The following is a 22,087-nucleotide window of genomic DNA, read 5'->3' as shown; positions in this document are numbered from 1 at the left end:
TTGTTTAACAGTGCAATAAATTGCAATTATTTTTTTTAATTGCTTGTCAGCCCTAGTAAACTTTTTTTTTTTTTTTTTTAAATTAAATTAATGGAGATATCCTATCTCCTAGAACTGGAAGGGACCTTGAAAGATCATCAAGTCCAGCCCCCTGCCTTCACTAGCAGGACCAAGTACTGATTTTGCCCCGATCCCTAAGTGGCCCCCTTAAGGATTGAACTCACAACCCTGGGTTTAGCAGGCCAATGCTCAAACCACTGGGCTATCCCTCCCCCATGTAAATGCATACATCTATGAACAAAGAATGTAGGCCATGCTTACCTCATGGGGTCTCTATCTTGGGAGGCCATTAATCTGAAAAAGATTTGGGGGGGGTTATGGTAGATAATCAGCTGACTATCTCAGTATGATGCTGCAGCTAAAAAAGCTAATGCGATTGGATGCATAAATGGGAGAATCTCGAGTAGGAGTAGAGACGTTATTCTACTTCTGCATTTGGCACTTATATGATTGCTGCTGGAATACAGTGTCCAGTTCTGGTGTCTCCAATTTATCAACATCATTCTTGAATTGCGGAGTGTTCAAAGGAGCCATGAGAATGATTGAAGGATTAGAAATAGACTCAAAGCTCAATCTATTTATCTTAACAAAGAGACAGTTAATAGGCAACTTGATTACAATGTATAGGTATCTACATGGGAAACTAATATGTAATAATTCTTCAGTCTAGCAAAGAAATATATAACATGATCCATTGGACTTGGATGTTGAATCTAGACATAAGGTGTAAATTTATTTCCATTTTCAATTTAACAATGAAGATAATTAACCATTGAGTTAATTTACCAGGGGTTATTGTGGATTCTCCCTTACTGACAACTTTTAAATCATAATTGGATTTTTTTTCCTAAAAGATTTGCTCTGGGGTTATTTTGGGCAAGTTCTATGTCCTGTGTTATACAAGAGGTCAGACTAGTTGATCACACTGGTCCCTTCTGGCCTTGAAATCTGTGAATCTATGAAAGCTTTAAGTGTAAGACTAGTGATGATGATTCACAGTATTTTCTAGGTTACTTCTTGTTGTACTTTAGGTAAATGAGAACCATACATTTTATAACTTGAACATCTTGATCACGTCCAGTTTGTATTTTATTTAAAAAAAAAAATTGTGCTAGCTGGTAGAGAGAAACAAAACTATCTATAAAATTGATATCCCATTCTTCTCTTCTAGGTTCTCTGTGAAGACTCTGATTGATCGTTCCTGTTTTGAGACTATTGATGATTCTTCCCCTGAATTTAATAATTTTGCAGCCATTTTGGAACAGATTTTAAGTCATCGTCTGAAAGGTACATTAATAATTCTCTATTTTCCAGTTGTTATACCCTCTTTTTTTTTTTTTTTTTTTTTAATCGAAAACAATGGAGTGTGCACTAGGCTCAGTGAATACACCTCTACCCCGATATAACGCGACCTGATATAACACGAATTCGGATATAACGCGGTAAAGCAGCACTCCGGGGGGAGGGGGCGGGGGGGGGAGGGGCGTGCTCCGGCGGATCAAAGCAAGTTCAATATAACACGGTTTCACCTATAACGCAGTAAGATTTTTTGGCTCCCAAGGATAGCGTTCTATCGGGGTAGAGGTGTATATGCTCAAAGTTTAAATGGAAACCAAGTGTTTTAAGTTGAGTTTTGCTGATGTAAAACTGAAGTATAGTTACATTTCTGTCAATGTCAGATTGCTAGTAATCACATCATGTCACTTGCTCTAGAACCCATCTTCAGAGTGTCAGAAGATATGGCAGCTGCTACACGCAACCAGATCAGGAGAACTAACACTAGAAGTCTTTCTGTGAAGCGTGTGGGCAAAAGGATTTTCAGTTTGTTTTGAATGTTTGTGTCCATCAGTAGAATCCAAGTCTTGAATGTCCTTGGCTAGTCTCATGCCTAATGAACATCCCAAAAGTTATCCTACAGAGCTGCAATTTCCATGTGGAAAATCCCTGTTCTAAATAGATAATGAAACTTTGAACTATTCAATATTTGCCTTCCGTGCAGTGGTCATGTGATTGTGATTGGGTGTATAAACCCACACAGGGACAGGAGGGTTTCAGGAGCAGTTCTGCGCCCAGGAGATTCTGCTTCTGTGCACCTGCAGAGTCTTCTCTCGCTGGTGAAGAAGCTTTTAAAAGGGAGCCAGACAGCTCAAAAGGGGGACAGACAGAATAGGAAAACAGATCTATCCTGAGAACTCCTGAGCAAGGGCACAAATAAGTCCTATTGCAAGGGAAGGGCTCGTAAGCAGCAGGAGAAGGTCCAGGGTGGAGACTAAAGTGGGAGGTAGCTGCGAACTTTCTCTTTTGGGCTTGGGGCTGAGTCTTGTGCCAGGAGCCTGACTATAGTCGAGTTGATCAGGGACTGTTGCTTGCATGAAACCCTGGATAGAGGGAGAGTGTGACAGACCCCGAGTGGGGTGCAGCCCAGGAACTTGGATCAGTGTGCAGCTGGGGCTAGTGTGCAAGAAATGAGGCTACTAGCTGAGCTGAACTGGACTGAAAATTCAGTTGTTTTTGTTGTTTTCTATTGGACTTTAAGGGAAATACTTTGCGGCCTTGTGAGAAGAAAGTGGTAGGAAGTGGCCCAGGAAGGCAGCCCCAAAGCACTCCAGAGTGTTTGCTATTATTGCCTCTTGTAGGGCCTTGGGTTGGCGGCTCTCCTACCAATCACCCTTTCCAGGGAAGGAGCATAAACCTCTCTTCCCTCTCCCCCACCCCTCCTTGGAGGAGAAGAAAAAGATAGAGACACTAAGCACTCCTGCAGTTGTTTATAACAAGGATGTATTGAATAAATGTAAAAAGACCTGTGGAAGTATTGTCGTCGTCTTGCTACAAAAGAGACAAACCATATTTTTTCAGAAGGGAAATAAGTGTTTATGCTATCTGAAGGACAGTAGAATCTTTCTATAGGTAAAGAAAGGGTCTCTGGTTCTCATAAAATGAATCAGGACCATGAGTCAAGCTCAGGGTTGCCAGGTGTCTGGTTTTTGACCGGAATGCCCGGTCGCTCCCGGAAGTGGCTGGCATGTCTGACTCCCAGGCACAGGGGTGGCTATGAGGGCTCTGCACATTCCCCTTGCCCTGAGCGCCGGCCCTGCAGCAGGGGCAGTTCCTGTGGGACAGGGCAGCGCTCAGAGCTGCCTTGCCGCGCCTCCGCCTAGGAGCCGCAGGGACATACCGCCGCTTATGGGAGCTGCCTGAGGCAAGTGCTGCCCAGAGCCTGCATCCCCTCCCACACCCCAACACCCTGCTCCAACCCTGAGCCCCTTCCCACACCTAAACTCCCTCTCAGAGCCCACACTCCGCATCCCCCTCCTGCACCCTACCCCCCTGTCCCAGCCCAGTGAAGGTGGGGGAGAGCGAGTGATTGGGGGGGCGGGGTGGACTGAGCGGGGGTGGGGCCTTGGAGAAGGGGCAGGAGGGGGGCCTTGGGGCAGAGCAAGAGTGTTTGGTTTTGTGCAATTAGAAAGTGGGCAACCCTAGTTAAGCCATCTGTGTAGTGCTGACTTCTTGAGACAAACTGTTTCCTAGTAGGAATTGGAACTACTAGTTTGTGCTATGTGCAGGTTAAGTTGTTCATGGTTTTCAAAGCGTAAACGGTGCTTTTTGATGAATATTATTAGAAAAAATGTTGGTCTGAGTCATGATATGCCTGAAAGTGCAATTCTACTCTGAAAAAGAACTTTAAAATGCCATTTTGGGTGTTTCTCAGTTCTTTCTCAGTGATTTATAAACTGAGCATATTTGATATGTAAAACAACACTTTTAGACGTTCCAACTCTGTAAGCACTGAACAGTTCTTGGTTATTCCCTGGAGGTGAGGCCCTGTCTGGGGAGCCCCCTTTTACCTGCTGCTCTTTACAGTAAAGTGGTCATCATGGGGTTAACTGCATTACAGTTATTGCAGAATATTAGGGGATGGAGCCATGCTCTACCCCTCCCTCCTTCCTGTGTCAGTGAGAGTACCCCCTCTCATGCCCTCCCCCAAACACTTGGTTGTGATGCTGTTGAATAAAACAGCAAGTTCCCAGCCTGCAGTCCTGTGAGTGGTGGTGTTTTTGTTGCCCTGAGCAGTTCCGTTACAAACCCTCCAGTACAGCAGTCCTTGCTTTGTCTGTTTCTGGGTAGAGTAGTTGGAATCTCTGGCTGGCTTGTCTCTGCAGTTTTCCCAGAAGCCCATGTTGTGGTGGTGAAATAACATTTTCAATTACATGAATTTACTTAATATTTCAAAATATTTTATTGCTGACTGCAACTTCAAAATTTGTGTTCTTGTTCAGTAATGGTTTTCTACTAGTTTTTTAACATTGTTAACTGAATAAGAATTGGATTTCTAGGTGGTCAAGATACAGTGATAGAAATTCTACATGTATACAGCACATCCAGGTGAAATGATAATACCCTGAACCAGTGAATTTCATATTCCGTCTAATTAGTAAGTGTACTAAGTTAATAAAAAGCTGCTTATTCACCTTTTCCTGTGAGGTTATCTTGCTGTCACTGTGCATCAGTCAGTCATGACTTTTATAATTGGGTGGCTGTGCACTAAAAATGAATGTCTAATCTAGTGATGAAGAATGTTTAATTGCACTTTTAGTTTTGAAGGTATCATTTTTAGTCTGATTTGAAGTCAGAGGGAAATTAGCAGTTGTCTTGTAAGTGGGCAGGTTCCTGCTTCCACCAGTTTGTTTTCTTAAGCACGTCAAGATAACCACTCCCAGAGGATTCTTGGTGGTTCTATGGAACATGAAGGCACAACTCCCTTTTGCTCCTGAGCCGTCCTGCACAGTCTGGCTCCACCTGGCCCTCTATACCACCCATCTACTCCCATACCTCCTAAATGCCATCAGACACAACTATGCTGTTTGCAAGCTCCAGGGCAGCAAAAAATCGAAAAAGGAACATGGGTAGGTGAAAAGGCCTTAAAAATACTCTCTGAAGTTTCCAGTCTTATTACACTGGTCTACAATTTTTGAGAAGTTGTCTGCTTCAGAGATAAAATGTGCTATTTATTATGTATTTTGATGTCCTGAATTCAAATATGACAATTAAAACAACTGGCTACTGTTTCTAAGATATTTAAGTTTTTACATTTTATATCTATGTAGATAGTAGAGTTTTAATCATAAATTGTAAACCTAGGTCTTTTCATGTGTTTATGGTTGCTTTACATGATAATATTTCACCTGTCCTGTTTATGTAACACTTTAAAAATCAGCAAAAGGGTTATATCAATAAAATTTATTATGAAACAAAAGGCAAAAAACTATTATGTACATAGTTTAGTCCTATTCAGTGTCTACTCGGCGCTTCTTGGCTTGTCTCTTGTATTCATTAAATGGAGCATCTCTTGTCACTGTCCAGCAATAGTCTGCAAGCATTGATGGGCTCCATTTGCCCTGATAGCGTTTCTCCATTGTTGCAATGTCCTGGTGAAATCGCTCGCCGTGCTCGTCGCTCAGTGCTCCGCAGTTCGGTGGAAAAAAATCTAGATGAGAGTGCAAAAAATGTATCTTTAGTGACATGTTGCAACCAAGGCTTTTGTATGCCTTGAGGAGGTTTTCCACCAACAACCTGTATTGCCTGCCTTGTTGTTTCCGAGAAAATTTGCCACTAACTGGAAGGCTTTCCATGCCGTCTTTTCCTTGCCACGCAGTGCATGGTCAAATGCATCATCTCGAAGAAGTTCACGAATCTGAGGACCAACAAAGACACCTTCCTTTATCTTAGCTTCACTTAACCTTGGAAATTTTCCACGGAGGTACTTGAAAGCTGCTTGTGTTTTGTCAATGGCCTTGACAAAGTTCTTCATCAGACCCAGCTTGATGTGTAAGGGTGGTAACAAAATCTTCCTTGAGTCAACAAGTGGTGGATGCTGAACACTTTTCCTCCCAGGCTCCAATGACTGTCGGAGTGGCCAATCTTTCTTGATGTAGTGGGAATCTCTTGCACGACTATCCCATTCGCAGAGAAAACAGCAGTACTTTGTGTATCCAGCCTGCAGACCAAGCAAGAGAGCAACAACCTTCAAATCGCCACAAAGCTGCCACTGATATTGGTCATAGTTTATGCACCTCCAAAGTTGTTTCATGTTGTCATAGGTTTCCTTCATATGGACTGTATGACCAACTGGAATTGATGGCAAAACATTGCCATTATGCAGTAAAACAGCTTTCAGAGTAGCAGCCGTGTTAGTCTGTATCCGCAAAAATAACAGGAGTACTTGTGGCACCTTAGGTGCCACAAGTACTCCTGTTATTAAAACAGCTTTAAGACTCGTCTTCGATGAATCAATGAACAGTCTCCACTCATCTGGATCGTGAACCATGTTGAGGGCTGCCTTCACACCATCGATGTTGTTGCAGGCTACAAGATCACCTTCCATGAAGAAGAATGGGACAAGACCCTTTTGACGATCACGGAACATGGAAACCCTAACATCACCTGCCAGGAGATTCCACTGCTGTAGTCTGGAGCCCAACAGCTCTGCCTTACTCTTGGGTAGTTCCAAATCCCTGACAAGGTCATTCAGTTCACCTTGTGTTATGAGGTGTGGTTCAGAGGAGGAGGATGGGAGAAAATGTGGGTCCTGTGACATTGATGGTTCAGGATCAGAAGTTTCATCCTCTTCCTCGTCTGACTCAAGTGAGAATGATTCTGGTGCATCAGGAACCGGCAGTCCTCCTCTGTGGGGTACTGGGCGTATAGCTGATGGAATGTTTGGATAATGCACAGTCCACTTTTTCTTCTTTGACACACCTTTCCCAACTGGAGGCACCATGCAGAAGTAACAATTGCTGGTATGATCTGTTGGCTCTCTCCAAATCATGGCACTGCAAAAGGCATAGATTTCCTTTTCCTGTTCAACCACTGGTGAAGATTTGTTGCACAAGTGTTGCAACATGTGTGGGGCCCACCTCTTGTCCTGAGCTCCAATTTTGCAGCCAAAATAAAGGTGATAGGCTTTCTTAACCATAGTGGTTATACTGCGCTTTTGTGATGCAAAAGTCACTTCCCCACAAACATAGCAGAAGTTATCTGCACTGTTCACACAAGTACGAGGCATCTCTGCTCACTTTGGCTAAACAGAAATGTGTCCCTTTGCAAAATCAAACACTGACAAATAAGAGAGCACGACACTGTATGATTTCTAGAGCTGATATAGGGCAATTTGTTCAGCAGAGTGATGTAAGCTTCGTTATGATTGCATCATCCATGACTTCTAGGAATAACATGATGCAATTCATATCATGTATGACGCAATACCAGCTTCAGATTGCATCAGTCATTGTTTTGCCTAAAATGCAAGTACTGTCCAAACCCAGTCATAGATTTATTCATAGATCCAGTCAAAGATGTATTTTAGTCATTTCTGGTTTAAATTGAGATCCCTTCCGTTTATAACTCACTTATCCTCCGCCATTCCCAAGTCAAGGGTCGTATATACTGACCCAGTAGCATATCTTGAAAACTAGAGCCAATCAACAATTTTAAGCATCATTTTCGTTCTCAGTGACCCAGAATTAGTAAAGTTTGACTACATTTATTTCAGAAGCATTTTGGCTGTAGAGCAGTGTTATATGTAAAGTACAGAGAAGAGACTCGTGTATTTCAAAAGCCTCAAGAGGCAGAAAACTTTTTCGTTAAAAGTCTCCAGGTCCACTATATGCTGTCCATTATATGCTCCTGTTTTTAAAAAAAAAAATGGATTTGTGATTTCCCCAATCAGTTCCTAACGGTTTGAAATAATGGCCTGTGGATTAAACTCCTCTCCCTATTTTCCCTCCTTTCAGTTTTGCTGTTAGAATTTTGAAACTTGCCTTAGTAAAGGGGTATCTCCTTAGCTTTCTGTGTGGCCAAGATGATGCCCTATTGCTCTTCTGTGGGATAATCCATTAGGCACTACAATCCAATTCAAATCTGTTTATCCTTTGAGTTCTTCCTGGAGGGTAAAATAATCTGCTTCAACTATTCACCAGTGGGGGTTGCTGTCTAAGGAGGACTCTGGGGTCTTCTTTTATCCCTGTTCTCCTGTCCATATCCTATCCTTCCACTGGAGAGCAGAGTTTTGGCCCTGAACTGTTGAAGCCCTAGAATCATGATGGGAGAGCTTGGTAATTCGCCTAAGTCTATAGTCCCTTCCCATTGGGAGTGCTGTGTAGGGAAGGACTGGTGAAAGTTATCTGAATAATTGTTACACTATACTCCTTGCTCGCTGCTAGTTAACTGTATTAAACACCCTTGTGTGTTGTCTGTTCTTTTGCTAGTAATCAGTGGTCCTGATAATGAGGGGTGCCTCTGGGAATGTAAAGGGATAAGACTGAAGTGACTGTGCTCTAAGAGACACACTTGACAGAGACTGAGGCTGCTCAGCTTTGGAGGCTAGATTGGTGTTGTAGACTGTTGCTGTTATAACACCAATGCAAGGATTGTGGTGATCCTGTTGCATAAAAAACTCAGTATAAGGATTGTGGATACTTAGGTCAGCTAAGGATGATAGCTGAGACATCAACAATTGTTTTTGCTAGTATCTTTACCCATACTTGTGTTGATCCTAATTTGTTTCCATGTCATTCAGGTCAGCCAAGAAGACGGGGCATTGCTTCCCTATTACCACCGGTGACTTCAGTGGAGTACTTAATCCTGTTTTGGATAAATTGGTGCCTTCCACACATAGAAATTCCAAGCAGAAGTCTTCATTATATTTGGATTTTCTACAGTACACTCTACCTACTCTCATCTAGATTACTTTTTAGTAGGCCATGATTTAATTGAAAATGTAATGGATTGTCATATTGGAACAATTGCGGTGTCAGATCATGTGCCTGTACGGCTAGGTCTTTGGCTCTTGTTGGACAAACCCCATCTGTTCGTACTTGGCAGTTTAATATAGCCTTACTCTCTGATCCTGAATTCATAGGCATATAAATGATAGGAGATTGACAGTTTATATGAGACCAGAGCTCCAACAGCCCCCTCTTCAGCAATTTTGTGGAAGACCACCAAAAACATTTATTTGTGGGAGTATTACTGCATATGCATCTTTTAAAAAAAGAAATGGTACAGTGCTAAATTAGCCTCCATAGCAGTGAACTAGCAGTTATGGAGAACTCATAACCTTTGCCTTTGGGGCAAAATTAATATCAAAATGAATGTGCTTCCCAGAATACTGTGTATCCCGAGTTCTCCTAGTTACTATTCCTCCATTTTATTTTAGGAAAATTAATTAAATTTTTTAAATTTCTTTAGGGGTGCATAGGAGGCCAAATTGCAACTCCCAATAACATCGAAAGGCTTCTATTTCCACAATCTGTACCATTATCATATAGCCTCCATTCTTAGCAATGCAGCCCTATGATTCAAGAACATAACGTAAGAGATCCCTCCCTAACTGTTACTGGAACAGGAGTTGGTCCATCCCCTGCTGCTGGCAGGAATACTGGCATCATTATTACCATTTTGATTATAAAATATCCCATATGATATTGGCTACTAGTCAAAGCATGGGCCAGTTTGTCTCAAAATTTTAAATTCCATCCTTTTGCACAGATTGCTGTCCTTAGAGGGAACCCATGATTGAAAATCAATATGAAACCAATAATGTGAAGAGAGTGAATGGATAACGGGATGATTTGGTGGTCTCAGCTGATCTCAGGGGATCAGTGTCCGCCATTCCAACAATAATACAACCTACTTGGTCCAGCTGCGAGTCATTACCTGCAGCTTAAGCATTTCTCAAAGGATGTATTTGGTTCTGATGCTCTAGGAGCACTAGAGACTCCAGAATTATTGTTGAGGTGGAGAAAGCGCCATAGGTTTACCTGACCAGCTATAGCTTGTTATGACTTTCTGGCCCAAAAGTCCCTCCCTAATTTAGATTGCTTGTGCCAGGCCAGGCACAAAGATTTGTGTATATCCTTGAACCCTAGCCAATGGAGAAGTGCCTTGCAAAACATTAAAAACTGTACTATTGATCCACGATTAAGGCTGATTCAACAGAAAATTTATATTTTATTCATGCTGTTCCTGCATAGGTTGCAGGGCATGAGCTTTGCCAAAACAGATTATTGGTGTGTGTTCTAGAGACATTCTGGCTCAATGTTTTGGAACTGTTCTGGGATACAATCCTTTTGGCTAGAAGTAGGCAGGAGGATTAACATGATAGTGAATACCTCCTTAAAAATTACTACTCAGAACTGTGTTTTGGGATATATCCCATCATATTGGAAACTCTCCAACTCATAGAAAGCTTGATTCTTCTTCGCATGCCAGTCTCTGTGTGTATTCCACATGCTTCTATACCTGGTATGCATGCATGCCATACTCCTGAGTCTGGAAATTCTTCAAAGCAGTGTCTATTGGCCTGCACATGCACAGTAGTTCTCCTTGTGCTCCAGACAGAGGGTAAAAGAGGCAGTGTGGGTCAACGCCTCCCCAGTTCCTTCTTACCACTGCATGGCTTGAGTCAGAATCATGTCCTCCTTCACTTGGTTGTATAATCTGCAAAGAAAGAAATTATTTGTAAATAGTTACATATTTTAGCTTAGTAGTTAGAAATATTTTATGCCAACTATAATTTTCTCCCAGTTGAGGAACCACTCCCCAGCTCTGGGACTATGCCCAGAGTCCCAGGATTCAAGAATTGGAGAAGCAGCAAGGGCAGGAGATACATCAGTGGTGCTTGGACAGTCTGGGTGATGTGCCTATCTCTATAAAGTGCAATATCTATTGCTCCTTCCCACCCTGATCTCAAGAAGCCCAGGCGCTTTGCCTGTGAAAGCACCTGATGGAGAAGGCTATAAGGCCCCTCTCCAATCCATGACAGGGAGACCACCTCCTCCCCCCCCCCTCAACGTACATTGGCCTCAACTGACCAGCAGTGCCCCTCCAAGCATGTGCCTTGGAGAGGGGCCTTCAAAATCTAAGCCCAAGGACTCTTCTTCTAGGGCTCCTTATGAGAGTAGAGGGCACTCTAGTGGACCTCCTGGGAAGGAAGATCTTCTCTGTGGGCTTGCAATTCCATATCGCTGACTGCTAAGCTTTGTTAGTGAAATAAGACTTTATTCCAGGTTTGTGGATTTCAGAGATAAGCTTCCCATGGAGGACAGGGCCCAATTGCAGTCTGTTTTAGAAGAGGGAAGTTAGTAGCAAAAATAGCCCTCCAGGCTCCAGTGGGTGCCAGAGACAGCTTCCAGAAATTGGGTCTCTGGTTTGGTCATAAAGAAGTGACTCCTGGCTGCAGTCATCTGAGTTTCCTAGGGAGGTCCAAAACACCATCAAGAACCTTCCCTTTGACAAATCCAACCTCCTTAAGGAGGAAATGGATGAGTCCCTCTACTCACTAAAGTACTCGAGATTGACTCTGTTCCCTGGGAATTTACATTTCAGTCCCCAGGAGGAAATACTAGAGGCAGACCTATAGACCAAGGCCATCCTTCTCCTACACATTGTTACTAGCAGCCAACTGAGCCTCTCTGCAAATGCTAGAGGATTCAGAGGCCTCACTTCTCAGCCTTCTCTACTGCCACAGCCTGCCCCTCTCTCTCTCTCAACTGCTGGCCAACAGCCATTTTTGATCTATTGGTCGAGACCTGTGTCTGATGCCACCCACCTCTCCCCTTGTGACAGTTGGGAGGCATCTTACACTCTTTGCCCACAACTGGAACACAATCACTATGGACAGTTGAATTCTGAAGATTATCAATCAGGGATACTCCATAGAGTTTCTCTCCTTCCCACCTCACAAAGCCCCTCTCAGTCCCTCCTTTGGGAACTACTCTCACAATATGATTGTTCAACAGGAGCTGGAATCCCTTTTACACCAAGGGGCAATAATTGTGTCCCACCTCATTACCATGGGAGGGGGTTCTATTCCCCATATTTCCATATTCCTCCCAAAAAGAAAATGGATGGAGACCCATCCTGGAATTTTGGCAACTCAACATCTTTATTCAAAAGCTGAAATTCTGGATGATTACATTGGCATCAATAATCTCCTCTTCAGGAAAGGATGTGGTTCATGGTTCTTGAAATGAAGGGCACATTTCCGCATGGACATTCACCCATCACACAGGAAGTTCCTGCATTTTATGATTGGCCACGAACACTTCTAATTTTGGTCCTCCCCTTTGGGCTTGCTACGGAGTATTGACAAAGGTTTTCTCTGTGGTAGCAGCCCAGGTGAGGTATCAGGGGTAATATGCTGTTTCTATACCTAGACAATTGGCTCCTGGAAGGCCAATCTTGTCAGGAGGTCAAGTCAACAACAGGGTGTCTCATGCAACTTTTAGCAGCCCTAGGCATTTGCATAAATGAAGAAAAGTCCATTTTGTTACCAACAAGGACCGTAAACTTTATAGGGGTGGTTGTACTCTGTTTCTGCAAGAGCGTTCCTCCCTGTAGATAGGTTTCATACAGCACGCAACCTGATTTCATGCATTACCCGCAGACTATGAATCACAGAGCACAGGTGTATTTCAGTGTTAGGCCGCATGGCCGCATGCACCTACGTGACACTGTTTGCCAGACTCCACTTGTGCTGTCTACAAGCTTGGCTTTATTCCATCTATTGACCGAGCAAGGACCACATGAACGCCAAGGTGACAGTTCCCACCAGAGTTAACTCTCTCATTTTGTGGTCATGCCTGGAAAAGGTCATGGTGGGGGTTCCCTTCAGCCCTTCCACACCCAGGGCGACCATCATGACAGATGCCTCCTTCCTGAGTAGGAGTGCTCACCTGAACAACTACACTGCTCAGAGTACCAGACTCCACAAGTACACCTACTAGCGATTTAGTGCCTTCCTCCCTCTGGTGGAAAGGCATTCCATCTTCACTCACCCAGCTACAGTATGATTTTATGAAAGGTCTGATCAGGACCTCCCCACCAGTATTCAAACCTACACCTCAATGGGACCTTCACAGTGTGCTGTTGACACTCGCAGGTCTGCATTTTGAGCCCATGGCACATTTGCCATTAACCACCTGTCTATGAAGGTAGCGTTCCTAGTGGCTGTCACTTGGCCAGGAGGGTAAGTGAGCTCAGAGCCATCATGGTGGATCCTCATTCTGTGTTTCAAAAGAAAAGATTTTTCCCAGACTGCACCCTAAATTTCTCCCCAACATTGTTTCAGAGTTCCATATCAATCAAATGTTACTTGTGTTTTTTCCCAAACCCCAGGCTTCTTCTGAAGCCAAGTGACTTCACTCCCTTGATGTTCGGTGTGCTCTGGCTTTCTACCTGCAAAGAACCTAACCCATTAGGAAATCGTCATAGCAGAAAGATCACATGGGCAAGCCATACCCTCTCAGATGATTTCTAAGTGTGGGTTCAGGATGTATGTTACAGTGCTACAAGATAGCAAAACTTCCTCCCTCTGGGGGTGTCACAGCTCATTCCACGTGAGCACAAGCTGCCTCTTCAGCATCCCTATCTGATGTCCTCCTGCAGGACATCTGCAGCGTGGCCACCTGGCATTCTATCCACATGTTTGCAAGACACACTGCTCTTGTTCATGCCTTGGCTGCGATGCAGTAGTGGGATCAGCAGTATTGTAAGCATCTCTGCTACTGGCTTCCTTATACCTGCCTCCAGTCTAAACACTGTTTGCTAGTCACGCACATGTGAATACACATAAGGTCCAGCACTTGAAGTGGAGTTTACTTACTGTAACCGGAGGTTATTTGAGATGTGTGGTCCCGCTCTGTATTCCATGACCTGTCCTCCATCCCGTCTGCTGTGGATCCTGTTGGATTTGTGGTAAGAAGATGAACTGAAGAGGCATCAACCCTTCTTTGGGGAGTGTCCCTGTGGGTGCTCCACTTTAGGTGTCTTGGTGCCCTGCACGTCTAATCAGAGATTTGTAGTAGCAGTGACCTGGTTGACCGCGCACGCGCGGCAGCCGCCTCACGCTGCTCCAAGCAGTTACCCTGTGTGCACAGCTAACCATCCCCCAGTTCCTTCTCTACTGCCTTAGGCTTCGGTCAGAACGACAGCAGTGCCTCACAGCTTTTGCTATTTCTATTTCAGTTCTTTCCCAGCTAATACCCTCTCTTTCTTAATTTCTCCTTTAATTTTTTTTTACCATTTGAAAAAACAAAACAAACCCTTTTTGTTTCCTAGTCTTCCCCTTTCCCCCGCCTCAGGTGGGTAACTCCCAACGACAGAAGATGCATACGAACAGGATTATTCCCGTTCTTCCTTTCAACATAGCCTCTCAGAGATGCCTGGTTCGTCAGGCTTCAAACATCGTCTCACTTGCAGGGTGTCTATACCCGTCTCTGACAGCCATAAGCAGCGTGTCCATTGCCTGGGGGGTAGACATCTCTCAAAAGTGTTCCCATTGCAAAAAACTGACTGCTAGGACAAGGAAGGCTAGGGATCTCCAGTTGAAATTCCTGAGGATGGAGAAATCCCTCAGACCAGCCTCCACTCAGAGTTCAGGACACGTCTTGGCCAGCAGTCGCCAACAGCTGTCTCAGACATGGGATCCTCCTCTAAAATGGCTACTAAAGACTCTTCCTAAAAAAGAGGTCTCACTCTTCACCACCGTGAGATTCGCCTCAGAAAAAGTGATCTCCAGCTGCAAAGTCTGCCCCCGTACCAACAGCACTGAGAGCACTGGATCGTGAGGCACCGGGAACATCCAGTACTGAGGCATCCCGAGGAGGTAAAGACCCGGTGCGGTCTAGCTCTCATGTTGATGCAGGTACCAAAGCCATGCCTCCTAGCTCGGTACCGGTGGAACCAAAGAAAACCCAAACAATGGCGCCACCCGCTGCACCGATGCAAGTCTGCTGCACCGGCAGCCCTCCCTTTGATTTCCAGCCAGAGCATGCCTCCGGGTGCTGCAACAATTTATCAGACACATGGACCTCCTGATTTCATCAACTCCGGGGACTCCGCTTTTCGCCACCGATGGCACCCCAGCCAGACCGGGATCCCTGCTGGCTCAGCCCCTTCTCTTTCCAGCAGTGAGGAGGAGGCAGGGATGTACATCCCTCGTGTCATAACTATAAAGGGAAGGGCAACAGCCCTCCTGTGTACAATACTATAAAATCCCTCCTGGCCAGAGACTCCAAAATCCTTTTACCTGTAAAGGGTTAAGAAGCTCAGGTAACCTGGCTGACACCTGACCCAAAGGACCAATAAGGGGACAAGATGCTTTCAAATCTTGGTGGGGGGAAGGCTTTTTGTTTGTGCTCTTTGTTTTGGTGGGAGTTCGCTCTTGAGACTAAGAGGGACCAGACATCAATCCAGGCTCTCTCCAAATCTTTCTGAACAAGTCGCTCATATTTCAAACTTGTAAGTACAGGCAGGCAAGGCGTGTTAGTTTTCTTTGTTTTCTCAACTTGTAAATGTACCTTTTGCTAGGGTGTTTACCTCTGTTTGCTGTAACTTTTGAACCTAAGGCTAGAGGGGGGGTCCTCTGGGCTCTTTAAGTTTGATTACCCTGTAAAGTTATTTTCCATCCTGATTTTACAGAGATGATTTTTACCTTTTTCTTTAATTAAAAGCCTTCTTTTAAAGAACCGGATTGATTTCTCCTTGTTTTAAGATTCAAGGGGTTTGGATCTGTATTCACCAAGGAATTGGTGGAGTCTCTCAAGGCTACCCAGGGAAGGGAATTAGCACATTGGGAGTGGTGGCAGCGGACCAGATCTAAGCTGGTAGTTAAGCTTAGAAGTTTTCATGCAGGCCCCCACATCTGTACCCTAAAGTTCAGAGTGGGGAAGGAGCCTTGACATGGTGGTAGCGGTGGGATCATTTTAAACCAAAAGCCAGTAAGATTTTTTTTTCCTCCTTTCTAACTGCTTGGAAAGCAGAGCTGAAGGTAGATGCATATCTTATCTATCCTTGCCTGAATGCAGAGGTGTTAAGTTTTTTTAACAAGGGTCTTTGTTAAGAGAAGGGCTCAAGCAGTGAGCAAACAGCTGGCAAAAGGAATTTACAAGCTGAATTGTTTTTTTTTCTTTCTTTCTACCTCTCGGGGATAGCTAGTTTAGAGAGTCTGTTACCTAAGCAGCCCTGAGCTGAGTGCATCTCAGTGTCAGTGAACTGCAGAGGGGTGTGGCCCAGCACAAGAAAACAGGAAAATGACTACCAGTGAAGCAGCTAACAAACTAGAACTGGCCAGACTAGAAGGAGAAGAAAATGAAAAGAAACATCAGAGACTGCTCCAATTTAAAAAAAACTCAAGAAAGAAGCTGCTGAGAGAGCTATGGAGCAGAGAGAAAGAGATGGAGGAGAGAGAAAGAGAGAGGAAGCATGAACTGGAATTAGCAAGGGCTAGGCAGAATAATCCAGCCAACCCTAGCAACCCCTCTCCAGGTACGGCTTCCCATCCCAGAAAATTCCGCACCTACAATGCAGGCGATGATACTGAGGCCTTCTTAGAAAATTTTGAAAGGGCCTGCCTTGGGTACAGCATCACTACAGACCAGTACATGGTAGAGCTGAGGCTGCAGCTCAGTGGACCCTTAGCAGAAGTGGTGGCTGAAATGCCTAAGGAACACATGAACAGTTAAGAACTTTTTAAAAACAAGGCCAGAATCAGAATGGGGTTAACACCCGAGCATGCCCGTCGGCGGTTCAGAGCCCTAAGGTGGAAACCAGACGTGTCATTTACCCGACATGCCTACCACATTGACAAAAATTGGGATGCCTGGGTATCAGGAGCAAATGTTAAATCTCTGGAAGATGCCTTCTCACCCCCCCACACCAGTCTCCACCAACCAACATCGCCCCGGTGATACCTTAGCAGGGCGATGTTTTAAATGTAATGAACTGGGACATATAAAGGCCCATTGCCCCCAAAACCCCAACCGATTACAGTTCATTACACCACAATCACACCAAAGATCCCCAGGCAGATGCCTGTCTCATACCCTCGGCGCGAAGGGAAACCTTGAGAGTGGGTGGAAAGAAGGTTATTGCGTGGAGGGACACTGGGGCACAAGTCTCGACTATCCACCAATCCCTAGTGGACCCCAAACTCATCAACCCGGAGGCTCCGGTGACAATTCAACCCTTCATGTCACAGTCTGTAACCTTGCCTACAGCCAAGTTGCATGTCCAGTACAAGGGCTGGTCAGGAATGTGGACTTTTGCAGTCTGACAATTATCCCATCCCCATGCTGCTGGGGGAAGACTTGGCCAACCATGTGAAGCTAGCCAAGAGGGTGGGAATGGTCACCCGCAGCCAGGCTAAGCAAGCTTTCACCCCTCCCCCCATCTGGAGATGACTTCAAATCCTTTCAGGATCTGTTTAAACGGGTAGCTGGCTCCCTTGACATATCACTGGCAGAGCTATCAGAAATACAGCATAAACTGATTGGAGTATATCTGCCAAGCTTCTCCATCACCTAAGGTTGTACTACCCATTAATGCAGCCATTATGGACCTTGCAAAAAATGTCTGGCAGACACCAGTCACAGGTCCACCTTCTTGTAAGAGATCCAACAAGAAGTACTATGTACTGGCTAAGGGGGCTGAGTTTTTGTTCACCCACCCTACCCCAAACTCATTGGTGGTAGAAGTGGTTAATCAAAAGGGGAAACAACATCAGTCGAGAACCACCCCTTACGATAAGGACTGGAAAAGGCTAGAACTTTTCAGAAGGAAAGCCTACTCATCGGCTACCCTCCAATTCCACATAGCCAATTACTTGGCCTTACTAGCAAAATACATGCACAACATGTTTTCTCAGATGTCAACCTTTATTGAACATCTTTGAGAAGACAAAAAGGAGCAATACAAGGCCAACATTGCAGAAGGTTCCCTCATTGCCAGAATGGCCTTGCAGACTTCTTTCGATTCTGCTGACACGGTGGTATGATCCATCGCTACGTCCATAGTCATGCGTATGGCTTCCTGGCTCCAACTTTCTGGATTTCCCAGGAAGTTCAAGTAACCATAGAGGACCTACCTTTTAAAGGCCAAAAATTGTTTGCAGAGAGCACAGATGTCTCCTGGCACACCTTGAAGGACACCTGGGTAACATTAAAGACACTGGAATCTGTCCCTGCAAACAAACAGAAACAGGGCAGATTCTATAATCAACATTTCTGGACTGCCGCATACACCCAACCTCAAAGAGACTACAACCAGCGCCACAAACAGGCAGACGAGACATCGATAAACACAAGATCAGTCGTCTATGTCTCAAACATCCACTTTGAGGCAAACGTTCTGAAGTGTTGGTCAAGGACACGAGAGCCCCACATTCTCCAATCCCAGAGTTCTATCCAATCTCCAGCCCATTTGGGAACTGTTTGTCACCATTCTACCCAATCTGGAAAACCATCCCCATGGACAAATGGGTTCTGGAAATTATCCAGAAAGGCTTTCTCTCTATTCCACCTACCCACTCCCCTTCCCCATCCCTTTTCAGGGACCGCTTTCATGTGCACCTGCTAGAGCAGGAAGTAAACCATCTCCTACAATTAGGTGCCGTTGAACCCGTACCAGCTCAACACAGAGGCGCAGAGGGTTTTATTCACGTTACTTTCTCACCCAGAAGAAAACAGGTGGATGGAGTCCCATTCTGGACTTGCAAAAACTGAACAAGTTTGTGAGAACACAACGTTTCAAAATGGTGACTCTAGCAACTATAATTCCGGCATTGGAGAAAGGAGATTAGCTCTCTGCCCTCGACCTACAGGACGCTTACTTTCATGTTACTATTCACCCAGCACACAGGGCAGTTCCTGCGATTCACTCTAGGGAACCTGCATTACCAGTACAGAATGCTCCCCTTCGGCCTGTACACCACCCCAAGGGTGTTTTCTGAAGTTCCTGCCATCTCAGCAGCACACTTTTGCAATCAGGGTATGATTCTCTTTCCCTAGACGACTGCCTTCTAAAAGCACCAATACACCAGGCAGAAATCGACGCCACTCACACCACTATAACCCTGTTTACGAATCTAGGGTTACTAATCAACCTTCAGAAGTCCACTCTGACACTCACCCAATAGCTGGACTTTATAGGGGCACATCGCGACTGCCTCACCGCAACCGCTCGACTCCCCCAACAATGCTTTCTTACCTTAACAAATCTAATTACAACAGTAAAAGACAGCCCATAAACGTACACCAGAACGTGCCTACAACTCCTGGGGCACAGGGTGGCAACAACGTTTGTTGTGAAACATGCCAGGCTCCATATGAGATGCCTACAGGCCTGGTTCCGTACTGTCTATATTCGACACATGCACTTGCTCAACAGACGTCTTACAATGCCCCGCAGGGTAAAAGACTCGCTCACATGGTGGACACCACATACGAATGTTTACTCAGGTGTCCCCTTGCAACAAAAATCTCCAACTGTAACAGTCACCACAGACTCCTCTCTGGTGGGATGGGGGGCACATTTGTGTGACAATACCATCCAAGGTCGCTGGTCCCCAGAGGAGTCCAATCTCCACATAAATCTACTGGAGCTAAGCGCAGTCCGAAATGCTTGCCAGCACTTTCTTCCTCTGATCCGCAACAGGACTGTCCAGTTTCTCACGGACAGCTTGGCGACTATGTTTTATGTAAGTTGCCAAGGAGGGGCCTGATCTTATCACCTCTGTGCAGAAGTAGGCATCATAGCATCCTACCTGCCTGGATGCCAGAATGCAACAGCAGACCAACTAAGCAGGAACTTTTCACAAACCCACAAGTGGAGGATGGATCTTGGAATAATAAAAACTATATTCAGACAATGGGGATTTCCTTCAGTAGATATCTTTGCAATGGCCCACAATGCCAAGTGCCCACAATACTGCTCCCGGGTCAGAGTGGGGCACGACTCTCTGGGAGATGCCTTCCTTGTGAAATGGGAGGCTCAACTGCTGTATGCCTTCCCCCCCCCCCAATTCCTCTATTGATCCATGTCCTTCACAAGATCAAGCAAGACAAATCCGGGGTCATTTTCATTGCACCAACATGGCCCAGACAACTATGATTTCCATACCTGAAGCAGGTGGCTGTGAGACCACCACAAACCCTTCCCCTTGTGCCTCATCTGCTGATAGAGGATGCCGGATGCCTCCGTCACCCCAACATTTCAGTGCTCCATCTCAAGGCCTGGCTAATCCATGGATGACAGGACTTGAGACAGACTGTTCTAAGGAAGTACAGGATATAGTACTGAACAGTCGGCGGCTGATCACACAAATGACATACATGCACAAGTGGAAACGATTCTGTACTTGATGCCAGGACAAGCAGATTTTTCCACAGTTGGCCCGACTACATATTGACATTAACAAAATCGGTCCTATCTACTAGCTCACTCAGAGTGCATCTAGTAGCCATCACCTCCTTCCACTCTAAGGTGGATGGAGTAACCATCATCATCATCACTCACCTGCTGACTAAACGCTTCCTTAAGGACATAGAGAACACCTATCCCACATTATGGGACCCATGTGGGATCTCAGTCTTGTTCTGCGTGCCCTCATGAGCAAACCCTTTGAACCACTAGCGACCTGCTCATTGTTGCACCTATCCATGAAGGTCGCCTTCCTAGTAGCTATCACATCAACAAGAAGGGTGGGAGAGCTGGGTGCCCTAATAGCACACCCACCTTATACCATATTCCTCAAAGACTAAGTAATTCTACGACCACATCCTAAGTTTATACCCAAGGTCGCCTCCCCCTTCCATCTCAACTAGCCCATTTACTTACCTGTATTTTCCCCCAAACTGCATGCTGATAACCGGGAGGCCTCCCTTCACACGCTGGACGTCCGCAAAGCGCTAGCATTCTATATAGAAAGAACAAAAACATTTAGAAAATCATCCAGACTGCTTTTGTATCCACAAGAGAGCGTTTCCAGGGTCAAATCATCTCCAAGCTGAGAGTATCTAAATGGATATCTACATGTATCCAATTATGTTACCAAAGCTATAATCTGCAAGCTCTGTCTGGACTTCACACACACTCCATCAGAGCACTATCCACATCTGTAGCCTTTCTCAATAATGTACCCATCATGGACATTTGTAAAGCAGCTACTTGGGCATCAGCCCATACTTTTACCAAACACTATGCATTAGAACAACAATCAGCTGCAGATGCTCAGTTTGGACTGTCAGTGCATTCCACCGTACATAAATAAACTCCGAAGACTCACCCCTCCATTGAGGGGCACTGCTCTACAGTCACTAAAGTGGAACACCCACAGAGACACTCCTCGAACAGGAAGACAAGGTTACTCACCTTGTGCAGTAACTGAGGTTCTTCGAGATGGTTGTCCCTGTGGGTGCTCCACTACCTCCCCCCCCCCATCCTTCCCTCTACTTTGGAGTTTCACATCAATCCTCTGGGGTAGAGAAGGAACTGGGGGACGGTTGGCTGCGCATGCGAGGTAACCGCTTGGAGCGGTGTGGCACAGTCAACCAGGGCACTGTTACTACAAATCTCCGATTAGAAGCACAGGGTGCCAAGACACCTAAAGTGGAGCCCCCACAGGGACAATCATCTCTAATAACTTCAGTTACTGCACAAGGTGAGTAACCTTCTCTTACTGCCTCTTATACCCTCAGTTGGAAGCATGAGGAGAGCTACTGCACATGTGCAGACCAACGGACACTGCTTTGAACAATTTCCGGACTCAGGCACCAGGCACGTATGCGTACCAACATGTGGAATATGGATAGGGACCACACGTCTCGAAGAACCTCCAGTTACAATAAGAAACCTCCACTTCTGTAGAGCAGTGCTTGTAACCAAATAACTTTTATATTGCTTATATGGAAGAACAGACTGCCTCCAGGTATAAAATCTTGGCTCAGCAACTTGGTTGACCTAGTGCAGGAGTGGCCAACCTGAGCCTGAGAAGGAGCTAGAATTTACCAATGTACATTGCCAAAGAGCCACAGTAATACATCAGCGCCTCCCACCCACTGGCAGCCCTGCCGATCTGCGCCTTCCTCTCCCTCCTCTCAATCAGCTGTTTTGTGGCATGCAGGAGGCTTGGGGATGGGGTGGTGGAGGGGAGGAGCGAGGGCACGGCAAACTCAGGGGAGGGGTCGAGTGG

The 22,087-nt window shown here is 45.3% G+C and overlaps 1 protein-coding gene across 1 annotated transcript in view; it reads left to right on the top strand.

Moving 5' to 3' along the window:
• The window catches only part of RUNDC3B (RUN domain containing 3B), a 162,574-nt gene that overhangs the window by 11,335 nt on the left and 129,152 nt on the right, over positions 1-22,087 (top strand). Inside the window, exon 2 of the mRNA XM_065399227.1 lies at positions 1,232-1,347. Within this exon, the coding sequence (XP_065255299.1) occupies positions 1,232-1,347 (116 nt within the window). The remainder of the gene's footprint in view (positions 1-1,231; positions 1,348-22,087) is intronic.

The sequence above is a fragment of the Emys orbicularis genome, chromosome 2 (genome assembly GCF_028017835.1).
Source record: "Emys orbicularis isolate rEmyOrb1 chromosome 2, rEmyOrb1.hap1, whole genome shotgun sequence".
Taxonomy (NCBI): Eukaryota; Metazoa; Chordata; order Testudines; family Emydidae; genus Emys; species Emys orbicularis.
Note: the sequence above shows the minus strand (reverse complement) of the source record. Positions and strands in the feature narration are given on the sequence as shown.